The sequence below is a fragment of the Dendrobates tinctorius genome, unplaced genomic scaffold (genome assembly GCF_039654945.1).
Source record: "Dendrobates tinctorius isolate UK_male_01 unplaced genomic scaffold, ASM3965494v1 ptg000395l, whole genome shotgun sequence".
Taxonomy (NCBI): domain Eukaryota; kingdom Metazoa; phylum Chordata; class Amphibia; order Anura; family Dendrobatidae; genus Dendrobates; species Dendrobates tinctorius.
The window spans coordinates 2723732-2744639 of NW_027362061.1; the positions used below are offsets into that span (position 1 = coordinate 2723732).

The 20908-nt window shown below is 46.8% G+C and overlaps 1 protein-coding gene across 1 annotated transcript in view; it reads right to left on the reverse strand.

Moving 5' to 3' along the window:
- Positions 1 to 20908, reverse strand: part of LOC141076232 (uncharacterized) — a 172661-nt gene that overhangs the window by 41922 nt on the left and 109831 nt on the right. The window contains exons 2-5 of the mRNA XM_073563587.1: positions 7725 to 7874; positions 7416 to 7595; positions 3053 to 3176; positions 2877 to 2974 (exon numbers count right to left, since the gene is read on the reverse strand). Of these exons, the coding sequence (XP_073419688.1) occupies positions 2877 to 2974; positions 3053 to 3176; positions 7416 to 7595; positions 7725 to 7802 (480 nt within the window). The 5' untranslated portion in view covers positions 7803 to 7874. The remainder of the gene's footprint in view (positions 1 to 2876; positions 2975 to 3052; positions 3177 to 7415; positions 7596 to 7724; positions 7875 to 20908) is intronic.

Sequence of the window (20908 nt, forward strand, 5' to 3'; positions counted from 1 at the left end):
GACACAGGGTCCTGACAGTGATCACTAGAGGTCTTCTTCACCACTGTGTAATCCTGGTTATGGAGAGACACATTAATAAATCTCACTACAGACATTTCCAGAGTCCTCACCTCTCCAGTTCTGTCCATCTGTTATTCCCATAGATAAGAATGATGTAATGTGACGTCATCAGAATCTCTCACCTCTCCAGTGAGACGGAAGAGGATCTCTAGGGTGAGGTGTAACATCCTCTCCGCCATCTTGTCTCTGTCCATATCCATCCTTGATGGGTAAATCAGGAAAGTTCTCTTTTGTAGAAGATCTTCACTGAGAGGATCCGATATTGTAGAGACCTGAATGAGAAGAAGATGATCCGATGTAACATCATAAGAATCCTGTGTAATAATACAATGACAGCAGCAATCTGCAGAGTCGGGAGATATGACTCTGCCAAACATATATATACACATACACACATATATACAGAATATATCTATATATATAATTTCACCATCAAAGAAAGTAAGGACTGAAGCACTCACCGATCCATATTGAAAGTCCGTAGTTTATTTGTAGCAAAAGTTTAAAACTTCATGGCCGGGAGGCTGAAGAAAGGAGTGAGTAAACTCTGATGACGGCCTATCAGCGCTTCCACGGGTCAGCTATATATAACATATATATATATATATATATATATATATCTCTATTTATATAATCGTCTAACTCTGTCTGTCTGTAACGGAAATCCCGTGTCGCTGATTGGTCGTGGCCGGCAGGCCGCAACCAATCAGCGACAGGCGCAGTGCGCAGGCGCAGTCCGGAATTTGAAGGACACACGCCACCGCTACCGTCGGGAGATCAGCGGCGTTAGGAGTTGGGAGACTCCTCTGGACCGTGGGTACCATAAACCTGTAAAAATAGAATTAAAGCAAAAAATAGTGATATACTCACCCTCCGACGGCCCCCGGAGCTCTCCCGCCTCTAACCACGCAGCCGGCATCTTCCGTTCCCAGTAATGCTTTGCGAGAAAGACCGCTGATGACGTCGCAATCTCGCAAGCATCGCGCTCTCGAGAGTGACGTCATCTCCGGTAATTCGCGCTAAGCATAACTGGGAACGGAAGATGCCGGGAGCGTGGAGAGGAAAGAAAGAGTCCGGGGACCGTCGGAAGGTGAGAATAACCTTTTTTTAATTTTTTTTTATTCTTTTTTACATGCTATCTTTTACTATTGATGCTGCATAGGCATCATCAATAGTAAAAATCCACACTTGCGGACAAAAAAGAATATTACTCCTTCTTATCCAAAATGAAGCGAACCACAATTATATTAAAAACATGTAACTTTATTAAACAAAACAGAGATAATTGTCTGCTGTTTTTTTCCCCTTTTGGGGTAGGTTATCAGGAAACAATGAATATGTAGCCAATTTTAAATGTCTTTATTTTGTTTAATAAAGTTACATGTTTGTAATATAATTGTGGTTCGCTTCATTTTGGATAAGAAGGAGTAATATTCTTTTTTACCCGCAAGTGTGGATTCATGTGTTGAAGTGCCTATTTAAATACTTGCAAAAAATTGTGGTTTCAATCAATAGTAAAAAGTTGATCACAATTGTCAAAAACACTATGCTTCACAAGTGTGACCAACCTGTCAATCACATTCCAAGCGATGCTTCAAATCGTTTGGTATGCGCTTGAATTCCGCGCGTGAAAAACGCATGTTTTCTGTGGCAAAACGCATGCGAATTTGGCCATATTCTAGAATACCCGATGCGTTAGAATTGGGCCACCATCTAGTGTACATATATATATTCGTCTAATTCTGTCTGTAACGGAAATCCCGCGTCGCTGATTGGTCGCGCCCGGGGACGACACTGAAGGTGGAGGAAGATGGCGCCGCAGCAGTCCTCCACAGGAACTTCACCAACGATGTGCCCTGCCTTAACTTGAGCAGAGGAGGGCGAAAAACCCCGTTCGGCAAAGGGCAAGCATAAGGCAGGATGCAGATACTGTTCAGAAGGAAATCTCCACACCGGCCGAACATCGGGTAGCGGTGACGTCACCACAAAGGAAGAAGATGGCGCGTGCAGCAGGCAGAGAGGGAACCTTCACCAGCGGTGTGCCCAGGGAAAACAAGGTCAGATGAGGGTCCAGCCCCCCAGGTCTGCAAGGGGCAATCCCAAAGTCGATTCCAGAAGCCTTTCCAAAGCAATTTTCTACACCGCCCAAACATTCATTGCATTATTCTTAAATCTTCATAAATAAACTACATACATATTCTAGAATACCCGATGCGTTAGAATCGGGCCACCATCTAGTATAGTATAATTATATATATATATATATATATATATATATACACACATTATAGCAGAGTCATATCTCCCGACTCCGGAGATTGCATGCTGTCGTTGTAGGCCCAGACCAGATAGTATGGAGATGAATGAGGGAGACCAAAGTTAAAAAATAGACTTTCCTTCACTTAACAAGAACTTGATGAGAAGTATATACATCAGATGGCAGGCACAACACTTTTGCTGATTTAATAGCAGAATATAGCCGATCATGCACAGCACAAAAGCCGGTGTTTCCCAAGCTGTGTGAAGGTGCGGTAAACACCGGTGTAGCGCTTCTGATTGGCGGTAAAATCATCCCCGCCGGTCACAGAGCCGTGGTTCCCACGTTGTCAGAACACAGCATAACCGCTCAGCTGTGATTGGAGGTAAAAAGTTTACCTCCGGTCACTGGTGTCAGCTCTAATCCTGCCATCTCTACCGTTCTCATCACACAAGTATAAAACATATAATACTGGTGGATAAAACAAGACTGAGCACAAGACCTTCACAGCCGTCTACACATCATAGGGGAGATCTCCTGACACCTTCTCTCCATCTACCTGATGATCCTGAGGAACACTGGGATCTTCTTGGTTACAGTTCTGTGGAAGAAGAGGACGGGGACATCTCTCTGGTGTTGTCCTCTTACTGGATAGATCTGGAGGAAACACATACAGGGACTGAATTCATTCTCTACATATATTATATGCGGTGTGTATTTAGTCCTGTCTATTACCTGGAGATGTGAGGGGCTGGGGAACCTCCATTATGACGTCCTTGTATAGATCTCTGTGTCCTTCTATATACTCCCACTCCTCCATGGAGAAATAGACAGCGACATCGTGACACCTTATAGGAACCTGACACATACAATGATACCGTCATCACCCGATCCCTTCATAGTGTTACTGTATAATGTCAGTCTGTCATTCCAAGGATGTCGTTCTAAGGATAACATCTGAAATATGCCTGAAAATGACTCCCTTGCTCTAGATGCTTCATTATTATTATTACTATGCTTCACTATTACTATCACTCTGACAATTGATCTGCTTCATCCACAGGTATGTGTTCTGGCTGCAATAACATCATCACCCATCTTTCCTGAACCACAATCACCCCTGTATCTGTCTGCTATCAATGGTATGTATCCCGGCTGCAATACCATCATCACCCCTGTATCTGTCTGATATCAATGGTATGTATCCCGGCTGCAATACCATCATCATCCATCTTTCCTGAACCCCAATCACCCCTGTATCTGTCTGCTATCACTGGTATGTGTTCAGGCTGCAATACCATCATCACCCAGCTTTCCTGAACCCCAATCACCCCTGTATCTGTCTGCTATCACTGGTATGTGTTCTGGCTGCAATACTATCTCCCTTTGCATTTCCTCTTGTGACTTTAATTAATCATCTCCTGTGTCTGCATCCAGTCTCCCTACTGCTCCTCCCTTTCTGATCACACCTGGGCCCTTTCATGTGCTGTTAAGTTAGTATAAATTCAGACTAAGAGGTCTGTCTGACCTCGGTCTGTCATTGCAAGGATGTTTTCTAAGGATAACATCTGAAATGAGCCTGAAGTGACCAGAAGGTATGACTAACTGCTGCATTTAGATGTACTAAATTTCTTTTGCCTTCTATATTACTCTCACCATGCTGACATACGCACTAACAGTTTTGGCTCCACTACTCCTCACTCTCCTTCGCTATCCGCAAACCCCATCACCCGCTAACCAAATAATAATCTCTCCTTCCCTCTTGCCTCCCCACCTGACCTCCTCTGCTGACCTGCTCCTTGACCTCAGAGCTCTCCTAATAAAATACAAAACAAGCCACCCACCCTCCTTCTCCCACATGCTCTCCCTCTCTCTGCTTCTCCTCACTGCTGACGATATATCTCTCAACCCTGGACCCCCACAGCCCATACCTCCCATTATTACCCCCTTCTATCGTTCCCAAATCAACACAAACACCAGAAATCTTTCCCACCTCAAATCCATGCCCTTGACACCCACCACCCTGCTCCCACTCTTTGGATCACTCTGGAATGCCAGCTCCATCTGCAATAAACTCCATGTGATTCACGACCTCTTTACCTCTCGTAATTTTTCCTTCCTTGGCCTCACCGAAACATGGCTGACACCCTCGGACACTGCCTCCCCTGCTGTGCTAGGTTACGGCGGCCTCCACTTCACCTACACTCCTCGCCCTGGCAACAGACATGACGGGGGAGTGGGCCTTCTCCTTTCTTCCAATTGCAGCTTCAACCCAATCCAACCTCTACCCTCCCTTATCCTCCCCTCTTTTGAAGTCCACTCTGTCCGCATCTACTCTCCCTCCAACCTCCAAGTGGCCGTCCTATACCGACCTCCAGGTCCGACCACTGCCTTCATTGACCAATTCTCCACCTGGTTCCTTCACTTTCTCTCTGCTGACATTCCCACCATCATCATGGGTGACTTCAACATCCCCATTGACAACCACCATTCAGCAGCCTCCAAACTCCTGTCCCTTACATCATCCTTTGGACTTACTCTGTGGTCCTCCTCAGCCACCCACACAGACGGACATACATTAGACCTGGTTTTCACCCGCCTCTGCTGTCTTTCTAACTTCACCACCTCCCCTCTATCTGACCACCATCTACGCACTTTCTCATCCCTGTCCTCCTCACCTGTCACCCATGTCCAGCAGCATGCGCACCCCCACAGAAACCTCACACATCTAGACACTCACAAACTCTCTTACTCTATTCTACCACTGTCCTCCATATCTTCACTCCACGACACAGACACTGCCACTAGTTTCTACAATGCCACTCTTGCATCAGCCATCGACTCGGTCGCCCCTGTCATGCATAACAGAGTGCGACGAATCAATAGACAACCCTGACACAATAACACCACTAAAAAGCGTCGGCAAGCATTCAGAATTGCAGAACGGCGCTGGAAGAAAACGCATTCGCAAGACGACTTCACTGCACTCAAACAAGCAACACTTGCATTCAAATCTGCCCTCACCTCTGCTAAACAGGCCTACTTTACATCCCTTGTATCTTCCTTATCCCACAACCCCAAACAGTTGTTCAGTACTTTTAACTCCCTCCTCCACCCACCACTGCCCCCTCCAACCTCCCTCATCTCTGCCGAGGACTTTGCGCACACTTCAAAAACAAGATGGCCCAAACATGGCATGTCTTTATTGCTCAACCACCACAACCCCTTTACACACCAGACCAAAGCCCAAACCCCATAACCTCCCTATATAACATCACTGAAGGGGAGCTTGCTCATCTCTCCAAATCACACCTCACCACTTGTGCACTTGATCCTATGCCATCTCACCTCCTCCACAACCTCGCCACCACTCTTATTCCATCCCTAAACCACCTCTTCAACCTATCATTTACTTCTGGTACCTTCCCTTCTGCTTTCAAACATGCCACAATCACGCCTATCCTTAAAAAGCCGACCCTCGACCCAATAGCCACATCTAGCTATCGCCCAATATCGCTGCTCCCATTCGCTTCTAAACTCCTGGAGCAGCATGTCCACGCTCACCTTTCCTCCCACCTCTCATCTAACTTGCTCTTTGACAATCTACAATCTGGCTTCCGCCCCCATCATTCCACTGAGACAGCCCTGACCAGAATTACCAATTACCTACTTACAGCCAAATCTATGGGACAACACTCTATACTCCTCCTTCTAGACCTGTCCTCTGCTTTCAACACAGTTGACCACTGCCTCCTACTACACATCCTCTCCTCCTTCGGCATCAAAGATCTTGCCCTATCCTGGATTTCCTCATACCTTTCCAACCGCACATTCAGCGTCTCCCACTCCCACACTACCTCCTCATCCCACCCTCTCTCTGTTGGAGTTCCCCAAGGCTCTGTTCTAGGACCCCTACTCTTCCCAATCTATACACTTGGCCTGGGGCAACATGGAGTCCCATGGATTCCAGTACCACCTTTATGCCGATGATACTCAGATCTACCTCTCTGGCCCAGACGTCACCTCTCTGCTCTCCAGAATCCCAGAGTGTCTATCAGCCATATCCTCCTTCTTCTCCTCTCGCTTCCTCAAACTCAATGTGGACAAATCTGAACTCATCATCTTTCCCCCATCTCACAGATCTTCCTTACCCGACATTTCTATAACAATTGACATCACGCTTTCCCCCCTACCCAAGGTCCACTGCCTGGGAGTAACCCTTGACTCTGCCCTGTCCTTCAAACCGCACATCCAAGCTCTCTCCACCTCCTGCCGCCTCCAGCTCAAAAATATTTCCAGAATCTGTCCCTTCCTCAACTCTCAATCTACTAAACTACTTGTGCATGCCCTCATCATCTCCCACCTCGACTATTGCAACATCCTTTTCTGTGGCTTCCCTGCTAACACCCTTGCATCTCCCAAGTCCATCCTTAACTCTGCCGCCTGACTAATTCATCTCTCTCCTCGCTACTCCTCTGCTTCTCCCCTCTGCAAATCTCTTCACTGGCTCCCATTCCCTCAGCGTATCCAATTCAATTTACTAATACTGACCTACAAGGCCATCTATAACCTGTCTCCCCCATATGTCTCTGAACTAATCTCCTGATACCTTCCCTCACGTAATCTCTGGTCCTCCCAAGACCTCCTTCTCTCCTCCACACTTATTCGCTCCTCGCCCAACCGCCTCCAAGACTTCTCCCGAAGTGTCCCTATTCGCTGGAATTCTTTGCCCCAACACGTCCGGCTATCAACCACACTCGGATCCTTCAGACGGAACCTGAAAACCCACCTCTTCAAAAAAGCCTACAGCCTGCAATGACTCCACTACCTCTTAACCACTACCGCAGATATCACCTCAACCAACACCGGAACTGCTGCAACCCCCCAACCTACTGTCTCCTTCCCCACCATCCTGTAGCATGTAAGCCCGAAAGGGCAGGGTCCTCTCTCCCCTCTGTATCAGTCTGTCATTGTTAGTTTGTTTACTGTCGGTGATATCTGTAATTCTATGTAACCCCTTCTCATGTACAGCACCATGGAACCAATGGTGCTTTATAAATAAATAGTAATAATGTCCCAGCATTCCCAGCAATGTCACCTCTCCAGTTAGCAGCTCAATCATCTTGTAGATGAGTTCTAGGATCTTCTGGTCATTGATGTCCTCATGGATCAGGGGGTGAGGTGGAGGCCCCGTGATTTGGCTCAGGGGTCTTCCCCATCCCTCAGACACAGGGTCCTGACAGCGATCACTAGAGGTCTTCTTCACCACTGTGTAATCCTGGTAATGGAGAGACACATTAATAACTCTCACTACAGACATTTCCAGAGTCCTCACCTCTCCAGTTCTGTCCATCTGTTATTCCCATAGATAAGAATGATGTAATGTGACATCATCAGAATCTCTCACCTCTCCAGTGAGACGGAGGAGGATCTCTAGGGTGAGGTGTAATATCCTCTCCGCCATCTTGTCTCTGTCCATATACATCCTTGATGGGTAAAGCAGGAAAATTCTCTTTTGTAGAAGATCTTCACTGAGAGGATCCGATATTGTAGAGACCTGAATGAGAAGAAGATGATCCGATGTAACATCATAAGAATCCTGTGTAATAATACAATTACTGGAGATAATAAGGGAAACATATGAGGAGATTTATTATCTTACAGGGTTTAGTTTTCTCCCCTGACATCTACTAATAAAACCTATATATTTAGGCCACAGACAACAAGCAGTTTCCTCCTCGGAGTCGGCAGCTGAACACGTTCCTCATAGACTCATCTTCCATAACGCTAATTCTCGTCTCATTACCGACACTGGAATCGGCATTAGCAATACTGCAGGAGAGATTCATTACACGCGACATGAGAAATAACTCCTTCATGGTGAGGACGACATCTTCATCTTCTACTGCGGCTCTAGAGACAGATTTGGCCAGAGTCGGTCACTGCCTCCATCCCCACCGGCCGTCTATATGAAGGTTTCCCGTCTTCCCCGCACTGGAATCTTCTATCCCGTTAGATCTCAGCTCTGAGTCACACACAGAAGTTTGAGGCTTTTAGAAAAGATTTTTTTGTTTCCACAATCAACGCGGACAGAAATGATCTGATCTCAAAGTCTCCATGTACAGTGATTTATGGGGATTATTTCTGGCCTTAGGCTTTCCTGTATTACAGGAAAAACTCCAGAAAAAGCCGATATTAAAATGTTTCTAAAGAAAATTGGCTCCAACAATTCTTGTAAGAAGAAAAAAATATGTAAAAAGCAAAACACATTTTATAGTTTTTAACATGTTAAACATTTATTAAAAAGAAATTAATCTTTTTGGGCCCCAGAACATAGATGTACACCGCAGGGACGGCACAGATGAGGCTGCAACAAAAACCCTGAAAAGCAAACATGACATCTAAGAAGGTGTGACAGAGTTTGGCTGAATGCCCCCCGCCTCCAAGTACTCGATAGTATGGGGCGGCCTAGTTACTCCGATACTTACATGCCTAATAATGGGGTCTGGGCTGCAATGTATGAAGGTCTATTAGGCCGGGCCAGAGGCAGCGTCCAATAAGTTACCTTATAACGCCCCCATACACATTAGACTAAAGTTCCATGAAAGCACTGACTTCGGGGGGTTTGGCCAACCATACAATGTATTTGGGGGCCTCCCGACAGATGATGTCAGGACAGAGAAGGATCTGGCATCCTGAATTTCAGAGGATAATCCGTCTGTTCTTCCTGTAGATAATCCTCCTCTAGAGGAGTCTGGAGGCGACTCTCTCATACAGACCACAGGAAAGCTGGAATATTTGTGTGTATGGGGGAGTCGGGAGAGATCGCCGTCTGCCAAATGACCGTTCAGCCAACTCTGATCTCATGTGTATGGGGCCGTTAGTATTACACTGACAGGCAGTGATGATACACGGCACTACAGTAGTACAGGGCATCACCGGAGCCATCAGAGGCTTGTATGTTGTATGATCGCACTGATCAGAGGGGTTTAAAAAAAGGTTTGAAGTGGAAAAAAAAATCACAGTTTCATCAACAAGAAATATCCATCACTATATGGAAAGCAGAGTCACTGCACAATGTTAGTTACGTCTCGTCCATAACTACTTTATTATACTCTATTATCCTGTACACAGTGGAGTAGATAGAAATCACAGATCCCACAGCAATAGCTGGAATTGGACCCTCCAATGCAAAGAAAAAAAATCTATCTATCTATATACACTGTTCAAAAAAATAAAGGGAACACTTAAATAACAGAATATAACTCCAAGTAAATCAAACTTCTGTGAAATCAAACTGTCCACTTAGGAAGCAACACTGATTGACAATCAATTTCACATGCTGTTGTGCAAATGGAATAGACAACAGATGGAAATTATTGGCAATTATCAAGACACCCTCAATAAAGGAGTGGTTCAGCAGGTGGGGACCACAGACCACATCTCAGTACCAATGCTTCTGGATGATGTTTTAGTCACTTTTGAATGTTGGTTGTGCTTTCACACTCGTGGTAGCATGAGACGGACTCTACAACCCACACAAGTGGCTCAGGTAGTGCAGCTCAATCAGGATGGCACATCAATGCGAGCTGTGGCAAGAAGGTTTGCTGTGTCTGTCAGCGTAGTGTCCAGAGGCTGGAGGCGCTACCAGGAATAGGCCAGTACACCAGGAGATGTGGAGGGGGCCGTAGGAGGGCACCAACCCAGCAGCAGGACCAACACCTCCACCTTTATGCAAGGAGGAACAGGAGGAGCACTGCCAGAGCCCTGCAAAATGATCTTCAGCAGGCCACAAATGTGCATGTGTCTGTACAAACGGTTAGAAACCGACTCCATGAGGATGGTCTGAGGGCCCGATGCCCACAGATGGGGGTTGTGCTCACAGCCCAACACCGTACAGGACGCTTGGCATTTGCCACAGAACACCAGGGTTGGCAAATTCACCACTGGCGCCCTGTGCTCTTCACAGATGAAAGCAGGTTCACACTGAGCACATGTGACAGACGTGACAGAGTCTGGAGACGCCGTGGAGAGCGATCTGCTGTTTGCAACATCCTTCAGCATGACCGGTTTGGCAGTGGTCAGTAATGGTGCGGGGTGGCATTTCTTTGGAGGGTCACACGATGTTGGGCTGCGAGCACAACCCCCATGGAGACACAATTGTGCCTTTACCTGGAGATAAATTCCCAGTGGGGGCAATTTCCAAAATGCAATAACTTAAGTGGGGAATTCAGCTCTTTTCTCACTTAAGGGATCTGTATATGGAGTCTACAAACTACAGTGGGGAAAATAAGGATTTGTTACGCTGCCAATTTTGGGGCTAAAGTCACATTTTTGTGAGGAAAAAAGTAAAATTGTCATTTTTTCCTTCCACATTGCTTAAATTTCTGTCACACTGTCCGAATTCAGATATTGTCCTAGTCAGAAAGGAGAATACAGGGAGCGAAAGGGTTAATAGGACTCACAGGAGGAACCGGCCCAGAAAGCAGAAGACCAGGAGTGTCTGCCACATATATGACTGCTCTGTGCACACAGGACCTGTGATGAGGTCACAGGAGGGGAGGAGTCAGGGGTCACATGATCAGGGGCCTCAGTGTGTGCAGGACTCAGTGTGCTGGAGCGCTCCCGATAATCAGCTGCGTGTGTCGCGCTGTGTGATAGTCACAGCACCTGCATGGAGAGCGACACATGCAGCTGATTATCGGGAGCGCTCCAGGGATCCGGGGTCCCGATGCAGCTATCCGGTAAGCGATATTAGCCAATAACAACTTCTCCGACAATATTCGCTCATCTCTAGTAATAACAGCTCAAAGAAATTAACCGAAATTTTCATTAAGATTAATAGCAAGACCCTATTAAATATTGAGCACCAGTGGGATGAAGCATTGACAGCGGCATGTAAAAGTGTGGGCGCCCCTGGTCAAAATGACCGTTATTGTGAGCAGTAGTAAGATGAAGATGAAATGATCTCTAAAAGGCCGAACCTCTAAGATGACACATGGCCTTTGTATTTTAGGCAACAATAATAAAAATATATATATATATATATATATATATATATATATAGACAATTTCATAATTGCAAAAAGTAAAAGGGGCGATGCAAAACTTTGGGCACATTTAGAGATTTGTGTACTGAGATAATTTTGATCAAGATTTCACACCTTAATTCGCTTGTTAGGGTTATGGTGAGATCACATGGAGACCAGGAGCTACAGTCTGAGGAAAGGGCTAAAAAGCCTTCACTAGACCCCTGTACAGCTGTATAATGAGGCCCAGGCTTTATAGTGAAAGGTCAGGAGTGAGGGCCTGTTCCCAGGAGCTACAGTCTGAGGAAAGGGCTAAAAAGCCTTCACTAGACCCCTGTACAGCTGTATAATGAGGCCCAGGCTTTATAGTGAAGGGACAGGAGTGAGGGCCTGATCTCAGGAGCTACAGTCTGAGGAAAGGGCTAAAAAGCCTTCACTAGACCCCTGTACAGCTGTATAATGAGGCCCAGGCTTTATAGTGAAGGGACAGGAGTGAGGGTCTGTTCCCAGGAGCTACAGTCTGAGGAAAGGGCTAAAAAGCCTTCACTAGACGCCTGTACAGCTGTATAATGAGGCCCAGGCTTTATAGTAAAGGGACAGGAGTGAGGGCCTGTTTCCAGGAGCTACAGTCTGAGGAAAGGACTAAAAAGCCTTCACTAGACCCCTGTACAGCTGTATAATGAGGCCTAGGCTTTATAGTGAAGGGACAAGACTGAGAGCCTGATCCCAGGAACTACAGTCTGAGGAAAGGTCTAAAAAGCCTTCACTAGACGCCTGTACAGCTGTATAATGAGGCCCAGGCTTTATAGTAAAGGGACAGGAGTGAGGGCCTGTTCCCAGGAGCTACAGTCTGAGGAAAGGCCTAAAAAGCCTTCACTAGACCCCTGTACAGCTGTATAATGAGGCCTAGGCTTTATAGTGAAGGGACAAGAGTGAGGGCCTGTTCCCAGGAGCTACACACTGAGGAAAGGGCTAAAAAGCCTTCACTAGACCCCTGTACAGCTGTATAATGAGGCCCAGGCTTTATAGTGAAGGGACAGGAGTGTGGGCCTCATCCCAGGAGCTACAGTCCAAGGAAAGGGCTAAAAAGCCTTCACTAAACCCCTGTACAGCAGTATAATGAGGCCCAGGCTTTATAGTGAAGGGACAGGAGTGAGGGCCTGTTCCCAGGAGCTACAGTCTGAGGAAAGGACTAAAAAGCCTTCACTAGACCCCTGTACAGCTGTATAATGAGGCCCAGGCTTTATAGTGAAGGGACAGGAGTGAGAGCCTGATCCCAGGAACTACAGTCTGTGGAAAGGGCTAAAAAGCCTTCACTAGACCCCTGTACAGCAGTATAATGAGGCACAGGCTTTATAGTGACGGGACAGGAGTGAGGGTCTGTTCCCATGAGCTACAGTCTGTGGAAAGGGCTAAAAAGCCTTCACTAGACCCCTGTACAGCTGTATAATGAGGCTCAGGCTTTATAGTGAAGGGACAGGAGTGAGGGCCTGTTCCCAGGATCTACAGACTGAGGAAAGGGCTAAAAAGCCTTCACTAGAAACCTGTACAGCTGTATAATGAGGTCCAGGCTTTATAGTGAAGGGACAGGAGTGGGGGCCTGTTCCCAGGAGCTACAGTCTGAGGAAAGGGCTAAAAAGCCTTCACTAGACCCCTGTACAGCTGTATAATGAGGTCCAGGCTTTATAGTGAAGGGACAGGAGTGGGGGCCTGTTCCCAGGAGCTACAGTCTGAGGAAAGGGCTAAAAAGCCTTCACTAGACCCCTGTACAGCTGTATAATGAGGCCCAGGCTTTATAGTGAAGGGACAAGAGTGAGGGCCTGTTCCCAGGAGCTACAGTCTGAGGAAACAGCTAAAAAGCCTTCACTAGACCCCTGTACAGCTGTATAATGAGGCCCAGGCTTTATAGTGAAGGGACAGGAGTGAGGGCCTGTTCCCAGGAGCTACAGTCTGAGGAAAGGCCTAAAAAGTCTTCACTAGACCCCTGTACAGCTGTATAATGAGGCCTAGGCTTTATAGTGAAGGGACAAGAGTGAGGGCCTGTTCCCAGGAGCTACACACTGAGGAAAGGGCTAAAAAGCCTTCACTAGACTCCTGTACAGCTGTATAATGAGGCCCAGGCTTTATAGTGAAGGGACAGGAGTGAGAGCCTGATCCCAGGAACTACAGTCTGAGGAAAGGGCTAAAAAGCCTTCACTAGACCCCTGTACAGCTGTATAATGAGGCACAGGCTTTATAGTGACGGGACAGGAGTGAGGGTCTGTTCCCAGGAGCTACAGTCTGAGGAAAGGGCTAAAAAGCCTTCATTAGACCCCTGTACAGCTGTATAATGAGGCCCAGGCTTTATAGTGAAGGGACAGGAGTGAGGGCCTGTTCCCAGGAGCTACAGACTGAGGAAAGGGCTAAAAAGCCTTCACTAGACCCCTGTACAGCTGTATAATGAGGTCCAGGCTTTATAGTGAAGGGACAGGAGTGGGGGCCTGTTCCCAGGAGCTACAGTCTGAGGAAAGGGCTAAAAAGCCTTCACTAGACCCCTGTACAGCTGTATAATGAGGCCCAGGCTTTATAGTGAAGGGACAAGAGTGAGGGCCTGTTCCCAGGAGCTACAGTCTGAGGAAAGGGCTAAAAAGCCTTCACTAGACCCCTGTACAGCCGTATAATGAGGCCCAGGCTTTATAGTGAAGGGACAGGAGTGAGGGCCTGTTCCCAGGAGCTACAGTCTGAGGAAGGGGCTAAAAAGCCTTCACTAGACCCCTGTACAGCTGTATAATGAGGCCTAGGCTTTATAGTGAAGGGACAAGAGTGAGGGCCTGTTCCCAGGAGCTACACACTGAGGAAAGGGCTAAAAAGCCTTCACTAGACCCCTGTACAGCTGTATAATGAGGCCCAGGCTTTATAGTGAAGGGACAGGAGTGAGGGCCTGTTCCCAGGAGCTACAGTCTGAGGAAAGGGCTAAAAAGCCTTCACTAGACCCCTGTACAGCTGTATAATGAGGCCCAGGCTTTATAGTGAGGGGACAGGAGTGAGGGCCTGATCCCAGGAGCTACAGACTGAGGAAAGGGCTAAAAAGCCTTCACTAGACCCCTGTACAGCTGTATAATGAGGCCCAGGCTTTATAGTGAGGGGACAGGAGTGAGGGCCTGTTCCCAGGAGCTACAGTCTGAGGAAAGGGCTAAAAAGCCTTCACTAGACCCCTGTACAGCTGTATAATGAGGCCCAGGCTTTATAGTGAAGGGACAGGAGTGAGGGCCTGTCCCCAGGAGCTACAGTCTGAGGAAAGGGCTAAAAAGCCTTCACTAGACCCCTGTACAGCTGTATAATGAGGCCCAGGCTTTATAGTGAGGGGACAGGAGTGAGGGCCTGATCCCAGGAGCTACAGACTGAGGAAAGGGCTAAAAAGCCTTCACTAGACCCCTGTACAGCTGTATAATGAGGCCCAGGCTTTATAGTGAGGGGACAGGAGTGAGGGCCTGTTCCCAGGAGCTACAGTCTGAGGAAAGGGCTAAAAAGCCTTCACTAGACCCCTGTACAGCTGTATAATGAGGCCCAGGCTTTATAGTGAAGGGACAGGAGTGAGGGCCTGTCCCCAGGAGCTACAGTATGAGGAAAGGGCTAAAAAGCCTTCACTAGACCCCTGTACAGCCGTATAATGAGGCCCAGGCTTTATAGTGAAGGGACAGGAGTGAGGGCCTGTTCCCAGGAGCTACAGTCTGAGGAAGGGGCTAAAAAGCCTTCACTAGACCCCTGTACAGCTGTATAATGAGGCCTAGGCTTTATAGTGAAGGGACAAGAGTGAGGGCCTGTTCCCAGGAGCTACACACTGAGGAAAGGGCTAAAAAGCCTTCACTAGACCCCTGTACAGCTGTATAATGAGGCCCAGGCTTTATAGTGAAGGGACAGGAGTGAGGGCCTGTTCCCAGGAGCTACAGTCTGAGGAAAGGGCTAAAAAGCCTTCACTAGACCCCTGTACAGCTGTATAATGAGGCCCAGGCTTTATAGTGAGGGGACAGGAGTGAGGGCCTGTTCCCAGGAGCTACAGTCTGAGGAAAGGGCTAAAAAGCCTTCACTAGACCCCTGTACAGCTGTATAATGAGGCCCAGGCTTTATAGTGAAGGGACAGGAGTGAGGGCCTGTCCCCAGGAGCTACAGTATGAGGAAAGGGCTAAAAAGCCTTCACTAGACCCCTGTACAGCTGTATAATGAGGCTCAGGCTTTATAGTGAAGGGACAGGAGGGAGAAAAGTGGGGAAAGGAGAAAGAAGAGCTGGACTGCCGATCACTAACCTGCAGAGCCACACGCCACATATATGGCTGCTCTGTGCACAGGACCTGTGATGAGGTCACAGGAGGGGAGGAGTCAGGGGTCACATGATCTCCGGAGTGCAGACCACCATGGAGCCTTCTCCTCAGTCAGTGACATTCCCGCCATTATTCGCCCCTCACTACTGGCACAATTACCCCGCGCCGCCTTCTCTACACAGTGTTATGTGTGGAATGTAACGTGTGATTTCTCTGGAGGGAAATAGACCCCACACAGGAGGGAATTCTCACCAGTTACCGGCCGTCTACTATATGGCGGCATATGATTGTGCTATCGACTCCACACCAGGAGCTAAAATGCCCAAATCTCTAAAGTAACCGCTATAAGAGAAGATGTAACAAATTTCCCCTAAACTCACACAGCGGAGGAGGCCTCACTTGGAGCAATGTGACTCGCGCACAGAAAATCTATTCCCGGTTCTGTGATAAGTTAGCGGCCAACAGGAAGAAGAAAGGTCTGAATTACAGCCCAGACTGGAGGAGAAACTGCAGGAGTGAGAATTGGCCAATCAGCGATCTTCACCCCTATACTTCTCTACACAAATACAAGATATGAAATGACAATTAGACGCCATTCTCACCACCAGAACGGAGAGGCGCTAACTTGGAGTAAAGCCGCGTTTTATCACCATGCCAATAAGCCTAATAAGATGCCGCTCGTAAGCTCAGAATGAGAGAGTCACTGGATATAATCTCCTCTATAAAAGACCCTAAGGGTCAGATCTCAGCCCACCCCGATGTCATGTATAGCACTTATAATGAATACTCCCAGAGTTTGTATTCCCCCCACAATCACCCCCCTCACTACTGGAGTCATTCCTTCACACACTACATCTACCTAACCTGACTGAGTCCGCGGCACAACAACTCCATTTACACATCTCTGAGGAGGAAATAGTTTCACCAACCAAAAAACTAAAAAGAGGAAAGGCCCCGGGGCCGGATGGTCTTACAGCAATATATTATAAAAAATGCAGCGATGTGCTGACACCACATATAAAAACCTCTGTAATTCACTACTAAATGGCTCACAGCTGCCCCCTGAGCTCTACGTGGCGCATGTAACCGTAATCCCTAATCCTAAGAAAGATCATCTCACAACAAATTATAGACCTATATCCCTCTTATACATTGACTTCAAAATCTTTACATCCATTGTGACTAACAGGATCAATCCTCCCTCACCTCATCCATCGGGATCAGGTTGGTTTTATACCAGCGCGACAGGCCCCAGATAATATTAGGAGAGGGTTAAATATTATTCATACAACTAACCTACAGCGAAAGCGACTTCTCCTGCTCGCATTAGATATTGAGACGGCTTTCGATTCGGTGTCCTGCACATATCTCTTTACGGTTCTATCGGAAGTCGGATTCTCCCCTAAACTTATAAAGTGCCTCCAATTGTTATATGATAGCCCTATCGCTTATGTAAAACTCCCGTCACCACATCCCCCTCCAATTAATATTCAGAGGGTACCAGGCAGGGCTGTCCTCTATCTCCGGATCTTTTTGCACTTGCAATGGAACCCATTGTGGAAGCAATAAGGAGAGATCAGAATATCCTGGGCCCTGAGAATATGGGAGACCAATATAAAGTCAGCCTCTTTGCGGATGATCTCCTGCTAACATTAATAAGTCCCCACACTACACTCCCTCACTTGTTTTCCCTCCTTCACGAATTTGAGATGATCTCAGGGTTAAAGATTAACATTGATAAATCCAAAGCATTTTTTGTAAATTTTCCTAAGACAGAGCAAACTAATATAGCCTCCCATTTTGGGTTTATAGACAAAGAACATTACTGTATTTTTCGGACTACAAGACGCACCGGACCATAAAACGCACCCCAATTTTCAGAAGGAAAATAGGGAAAAAAATAATAATGTGTCAAATGGGGGTCCGTCTTACAGTCCGAATTCAGCTTACCTGGGAAGGGATCCGGCACAGGTGGAGGAGTATTCACAGGGGTCATTCAGTGGTCCAGGCTCGTGCGGTGACGGCTCTGTGCTGGGGCAGGTTGGTTATGCTGGGCAGCTGTGCTGGGGCAGGGGCAGCTGTGCTGGGGCAGCTGTGCTGGGGCAGGGGCAGGTGGCCTGTGCTGGGTGAGGGTGGTGGCGGGCTGTGCTCCGGTGCAGGGGCGGCGGCTCCGCCGGCATTTCCTCGCAGCCCGGAGTCCCCCGCACATCCCTTGCTGGCTGCCGCCATGTTGCGGTGGCCTCCGGGAACATGGCTGCCGGAAAGATGGCCGCCGGTCCGGGGACGGCGCATGCGCGGGTTCAGATCTCGCCGCCACCCTGCACCGCAGAGCCCCGCCCGCTGCCACCACCGCACCGCAGAGCCCCGCCCGCTGCCACCACCGCACCGCAGAGCCCCGCCCGCTGCCACCACCGCACCGCAGGTTAGTATATTGCGACCATAAGATGCACCCCCCACTTTCCCCCAAAATTTTGAGGGAAAAAAATGCGTCTTATGGTCTGAAAAATACGGTATCTAACATATCTGGGTATCAACTTAACAGCCAACAGGTCACCTCTGTTTCGGTGGAATTACACTCCACTGATCCAAAACTTCCAGAGGGACCTGGATAGATGGGCTTCCTCAAAGTTATCCTGGCTCGGCAGAACACATGCATTAAAAATGGTGTCACTGCCTCGCTTCTTATACAGTCATATGTTAAAGTTTGGGCACCCCTATTAATGTTAGCCTTTTTTCTTTATAACAATTTTGTTTTTTGCAACAGCTATTTCAGTTTCATATATCTAATAACTGATGGACTCAGTTATATTTCTGGATTCAAATGAGGTTTATTGTACTAACAGAAAATGTGCAATCTGCATTTAAACAAAATCTGACCGGTGCAAAAGTATGGGCACCTCAACATAAAATTGACATTAATATTTCGTAGATCCTCATTTTGCAAAAATAACAGCCTCTAGTCGCTTCCTGTATCTATTAATGAATTCCTGGATCCTGGATAAAGGTATTTGTGACCATTCCTGTTTACAAAACAATTCCAGTTCAGTTAAGTTTGATGGTCGCCGAGCATGGACAGCCCACTTCAAATTATCCCACAGATGTTCAATGATATTCAGGTCTGGGGACTGGGATGGCCATTACAGAACATTGTAATTGTTCCTCTGCATGAATGCCTGAGTAGATTTGGAGCGGTGTTTTGGATCATTGTCTTGCTGAAATATCCATCCCCTGCGTAACTTCAACTTCGTCACTGATTCTTGCACATAATTGTCAAGAATCTGCTGATACTGAGTTGAATCCATGCGACCCTCAACTTCAACAAGATTCCCGGTGCCGGCATTGGCCACACAGCCCCAAAGCATGATGGAACCTCCACCAAATTTTACTGTGGGTAGCAAGTGTTTTTCATGGAATGCTGTGTTTTTTAGCCTCCATGCATAACGCCTTTTTGTATGACCAAACAACTCAATCTTTGTTTCATCAGTCCACAGGCCCTTCTTCCAAAATGTAACTGGCTTGTCCAAATGTGCTTTTGCAGACCTCAGGCGACTGTTTGTGGTATGCTTGCAGAAACGGCTTCTTTCGCATCACTCTCCCATACAGCTTCTCCTTGTGCAAAGTGCGCTGTATTGTTGACCGATGCACAGTGACACCATCTGCAGCAAGATGAGGCTGCAGGTCTTTGGAGGTGGTCTGTGGATTGTCCTTGACTGTTCTCACCATTCTTCTTCTCTGCCTTTCTGATATTTTTCTTGGCCTGCCACTTCTGGGCTTAACAAGAACTGTGCCTGTGTTCTTCCATTTCCTTACTATGTTCGTCACAGTGGAAACTGACAGGTTAAATCTCTGAGACAACTTTTTGTATCCTTCCCCTGAAAAGCTATGTTGAATAATCTTTGTTTTCAGATCATTTGAGAGTTGTTTTGAGGAGCCCATGATGCCACTCTTCATAGGAGAATCAAATAGGGGAACTACTTGCAAGTGGACACCTTAAATACCTTTTCTCATGATTGGATACACCTGGCTATGAAGTTCAAAGCTCAATGAGGTTACAAAACCAATTTAGTCCTTCAGGAAGTCAGTAAAAAGTAGTTAGGAGTGTTCAAATCAAGAAAATGATAAGGGTGCCCATACTTTTGCACCAGTCAAATTTTGTTTAAATGCAGATTGCACATTTTCTGTTAATACAATAAACCTCATTAAAATCCAGAAATATAACTGAGTCCATCAGTTATTAGATATATGAAACTGAAATAGCTTGTTATAAAGAAAAAAGGTTAACATTAATAGGGGTGCCCAAACTTTTACATATGACTGTATCTATTTAGGTCCCTCCCAATTATGGTACCAGCCAGAACGTTCACTCATTCACACTCTATGATGTCTAAGTTTCTTTGGCTAGGAAAACAACCCAGAATTGTGCAAAAACATATGTTCCGTCACAGAAAAGAAGGGGGTTTATCCCTCCCTAATTTTACACTTTATTACAAGTCGGCACAGATTGCTCCATTAATAAGTGCGTGTTGATATCCCAATAGTCCGAGATGGGTTATTCTGGAATCATTTCTCTCCAAACCATTCTCTTTATCAGGCCTAATGTGGACCACAGACCGACTTCCACGGGGGTTAATGAATGTGGCTCCTTTTACAGTCCTCTCGTTGCTTCTTTGGAGGAAAGTCCGGTTTAAATATAACTTACAATCAAGTCCTTCTCCCCTGACAGCCATATTACAAAACCCCATGTTCCCGCCAGGCCTTGAGCCACAAATGTTTTCTTGGTGGAAGCTGAAAGGTATTCATATACTTAGGCTGTGTTCACACACAGCGTTTTTATCGCGGTTTTTCCCGCGGTTTTTTTGGCAAACGCGAAAAAGAAGCTTCCCATTAATTTTGAACTTTTTGTGCACATTGATGCGTTTTTTACCGCGAAAAAAAAAACCGCATCGCGGTAAAAAACGCAGCATGCTCATTAATTTCGTGTTTTGTTCCGCGTTTCTGGCTTTTTCCATGTGTCTAGAAACTACGCGGAAAAAAACGCAAAAAAAACCACGCGGAAAACGCGCAGAAAAAAACGCGCGGTTTCTGGGAAGGGAGTCAGGTTTTTCAGCAGAAAATTTCTGCTACGTGTGCACATAGCCTTAAACATTTGTGTTCCCCATTTAATATCTTAGGCTAAGTGCACATGTAGCAGAAATTTTCTGCTGAAAAACCTGACTCCCTTTCCAGAAACCGCGCGGTTTTTTCTGCGCGTGTTTTTTGTGCGT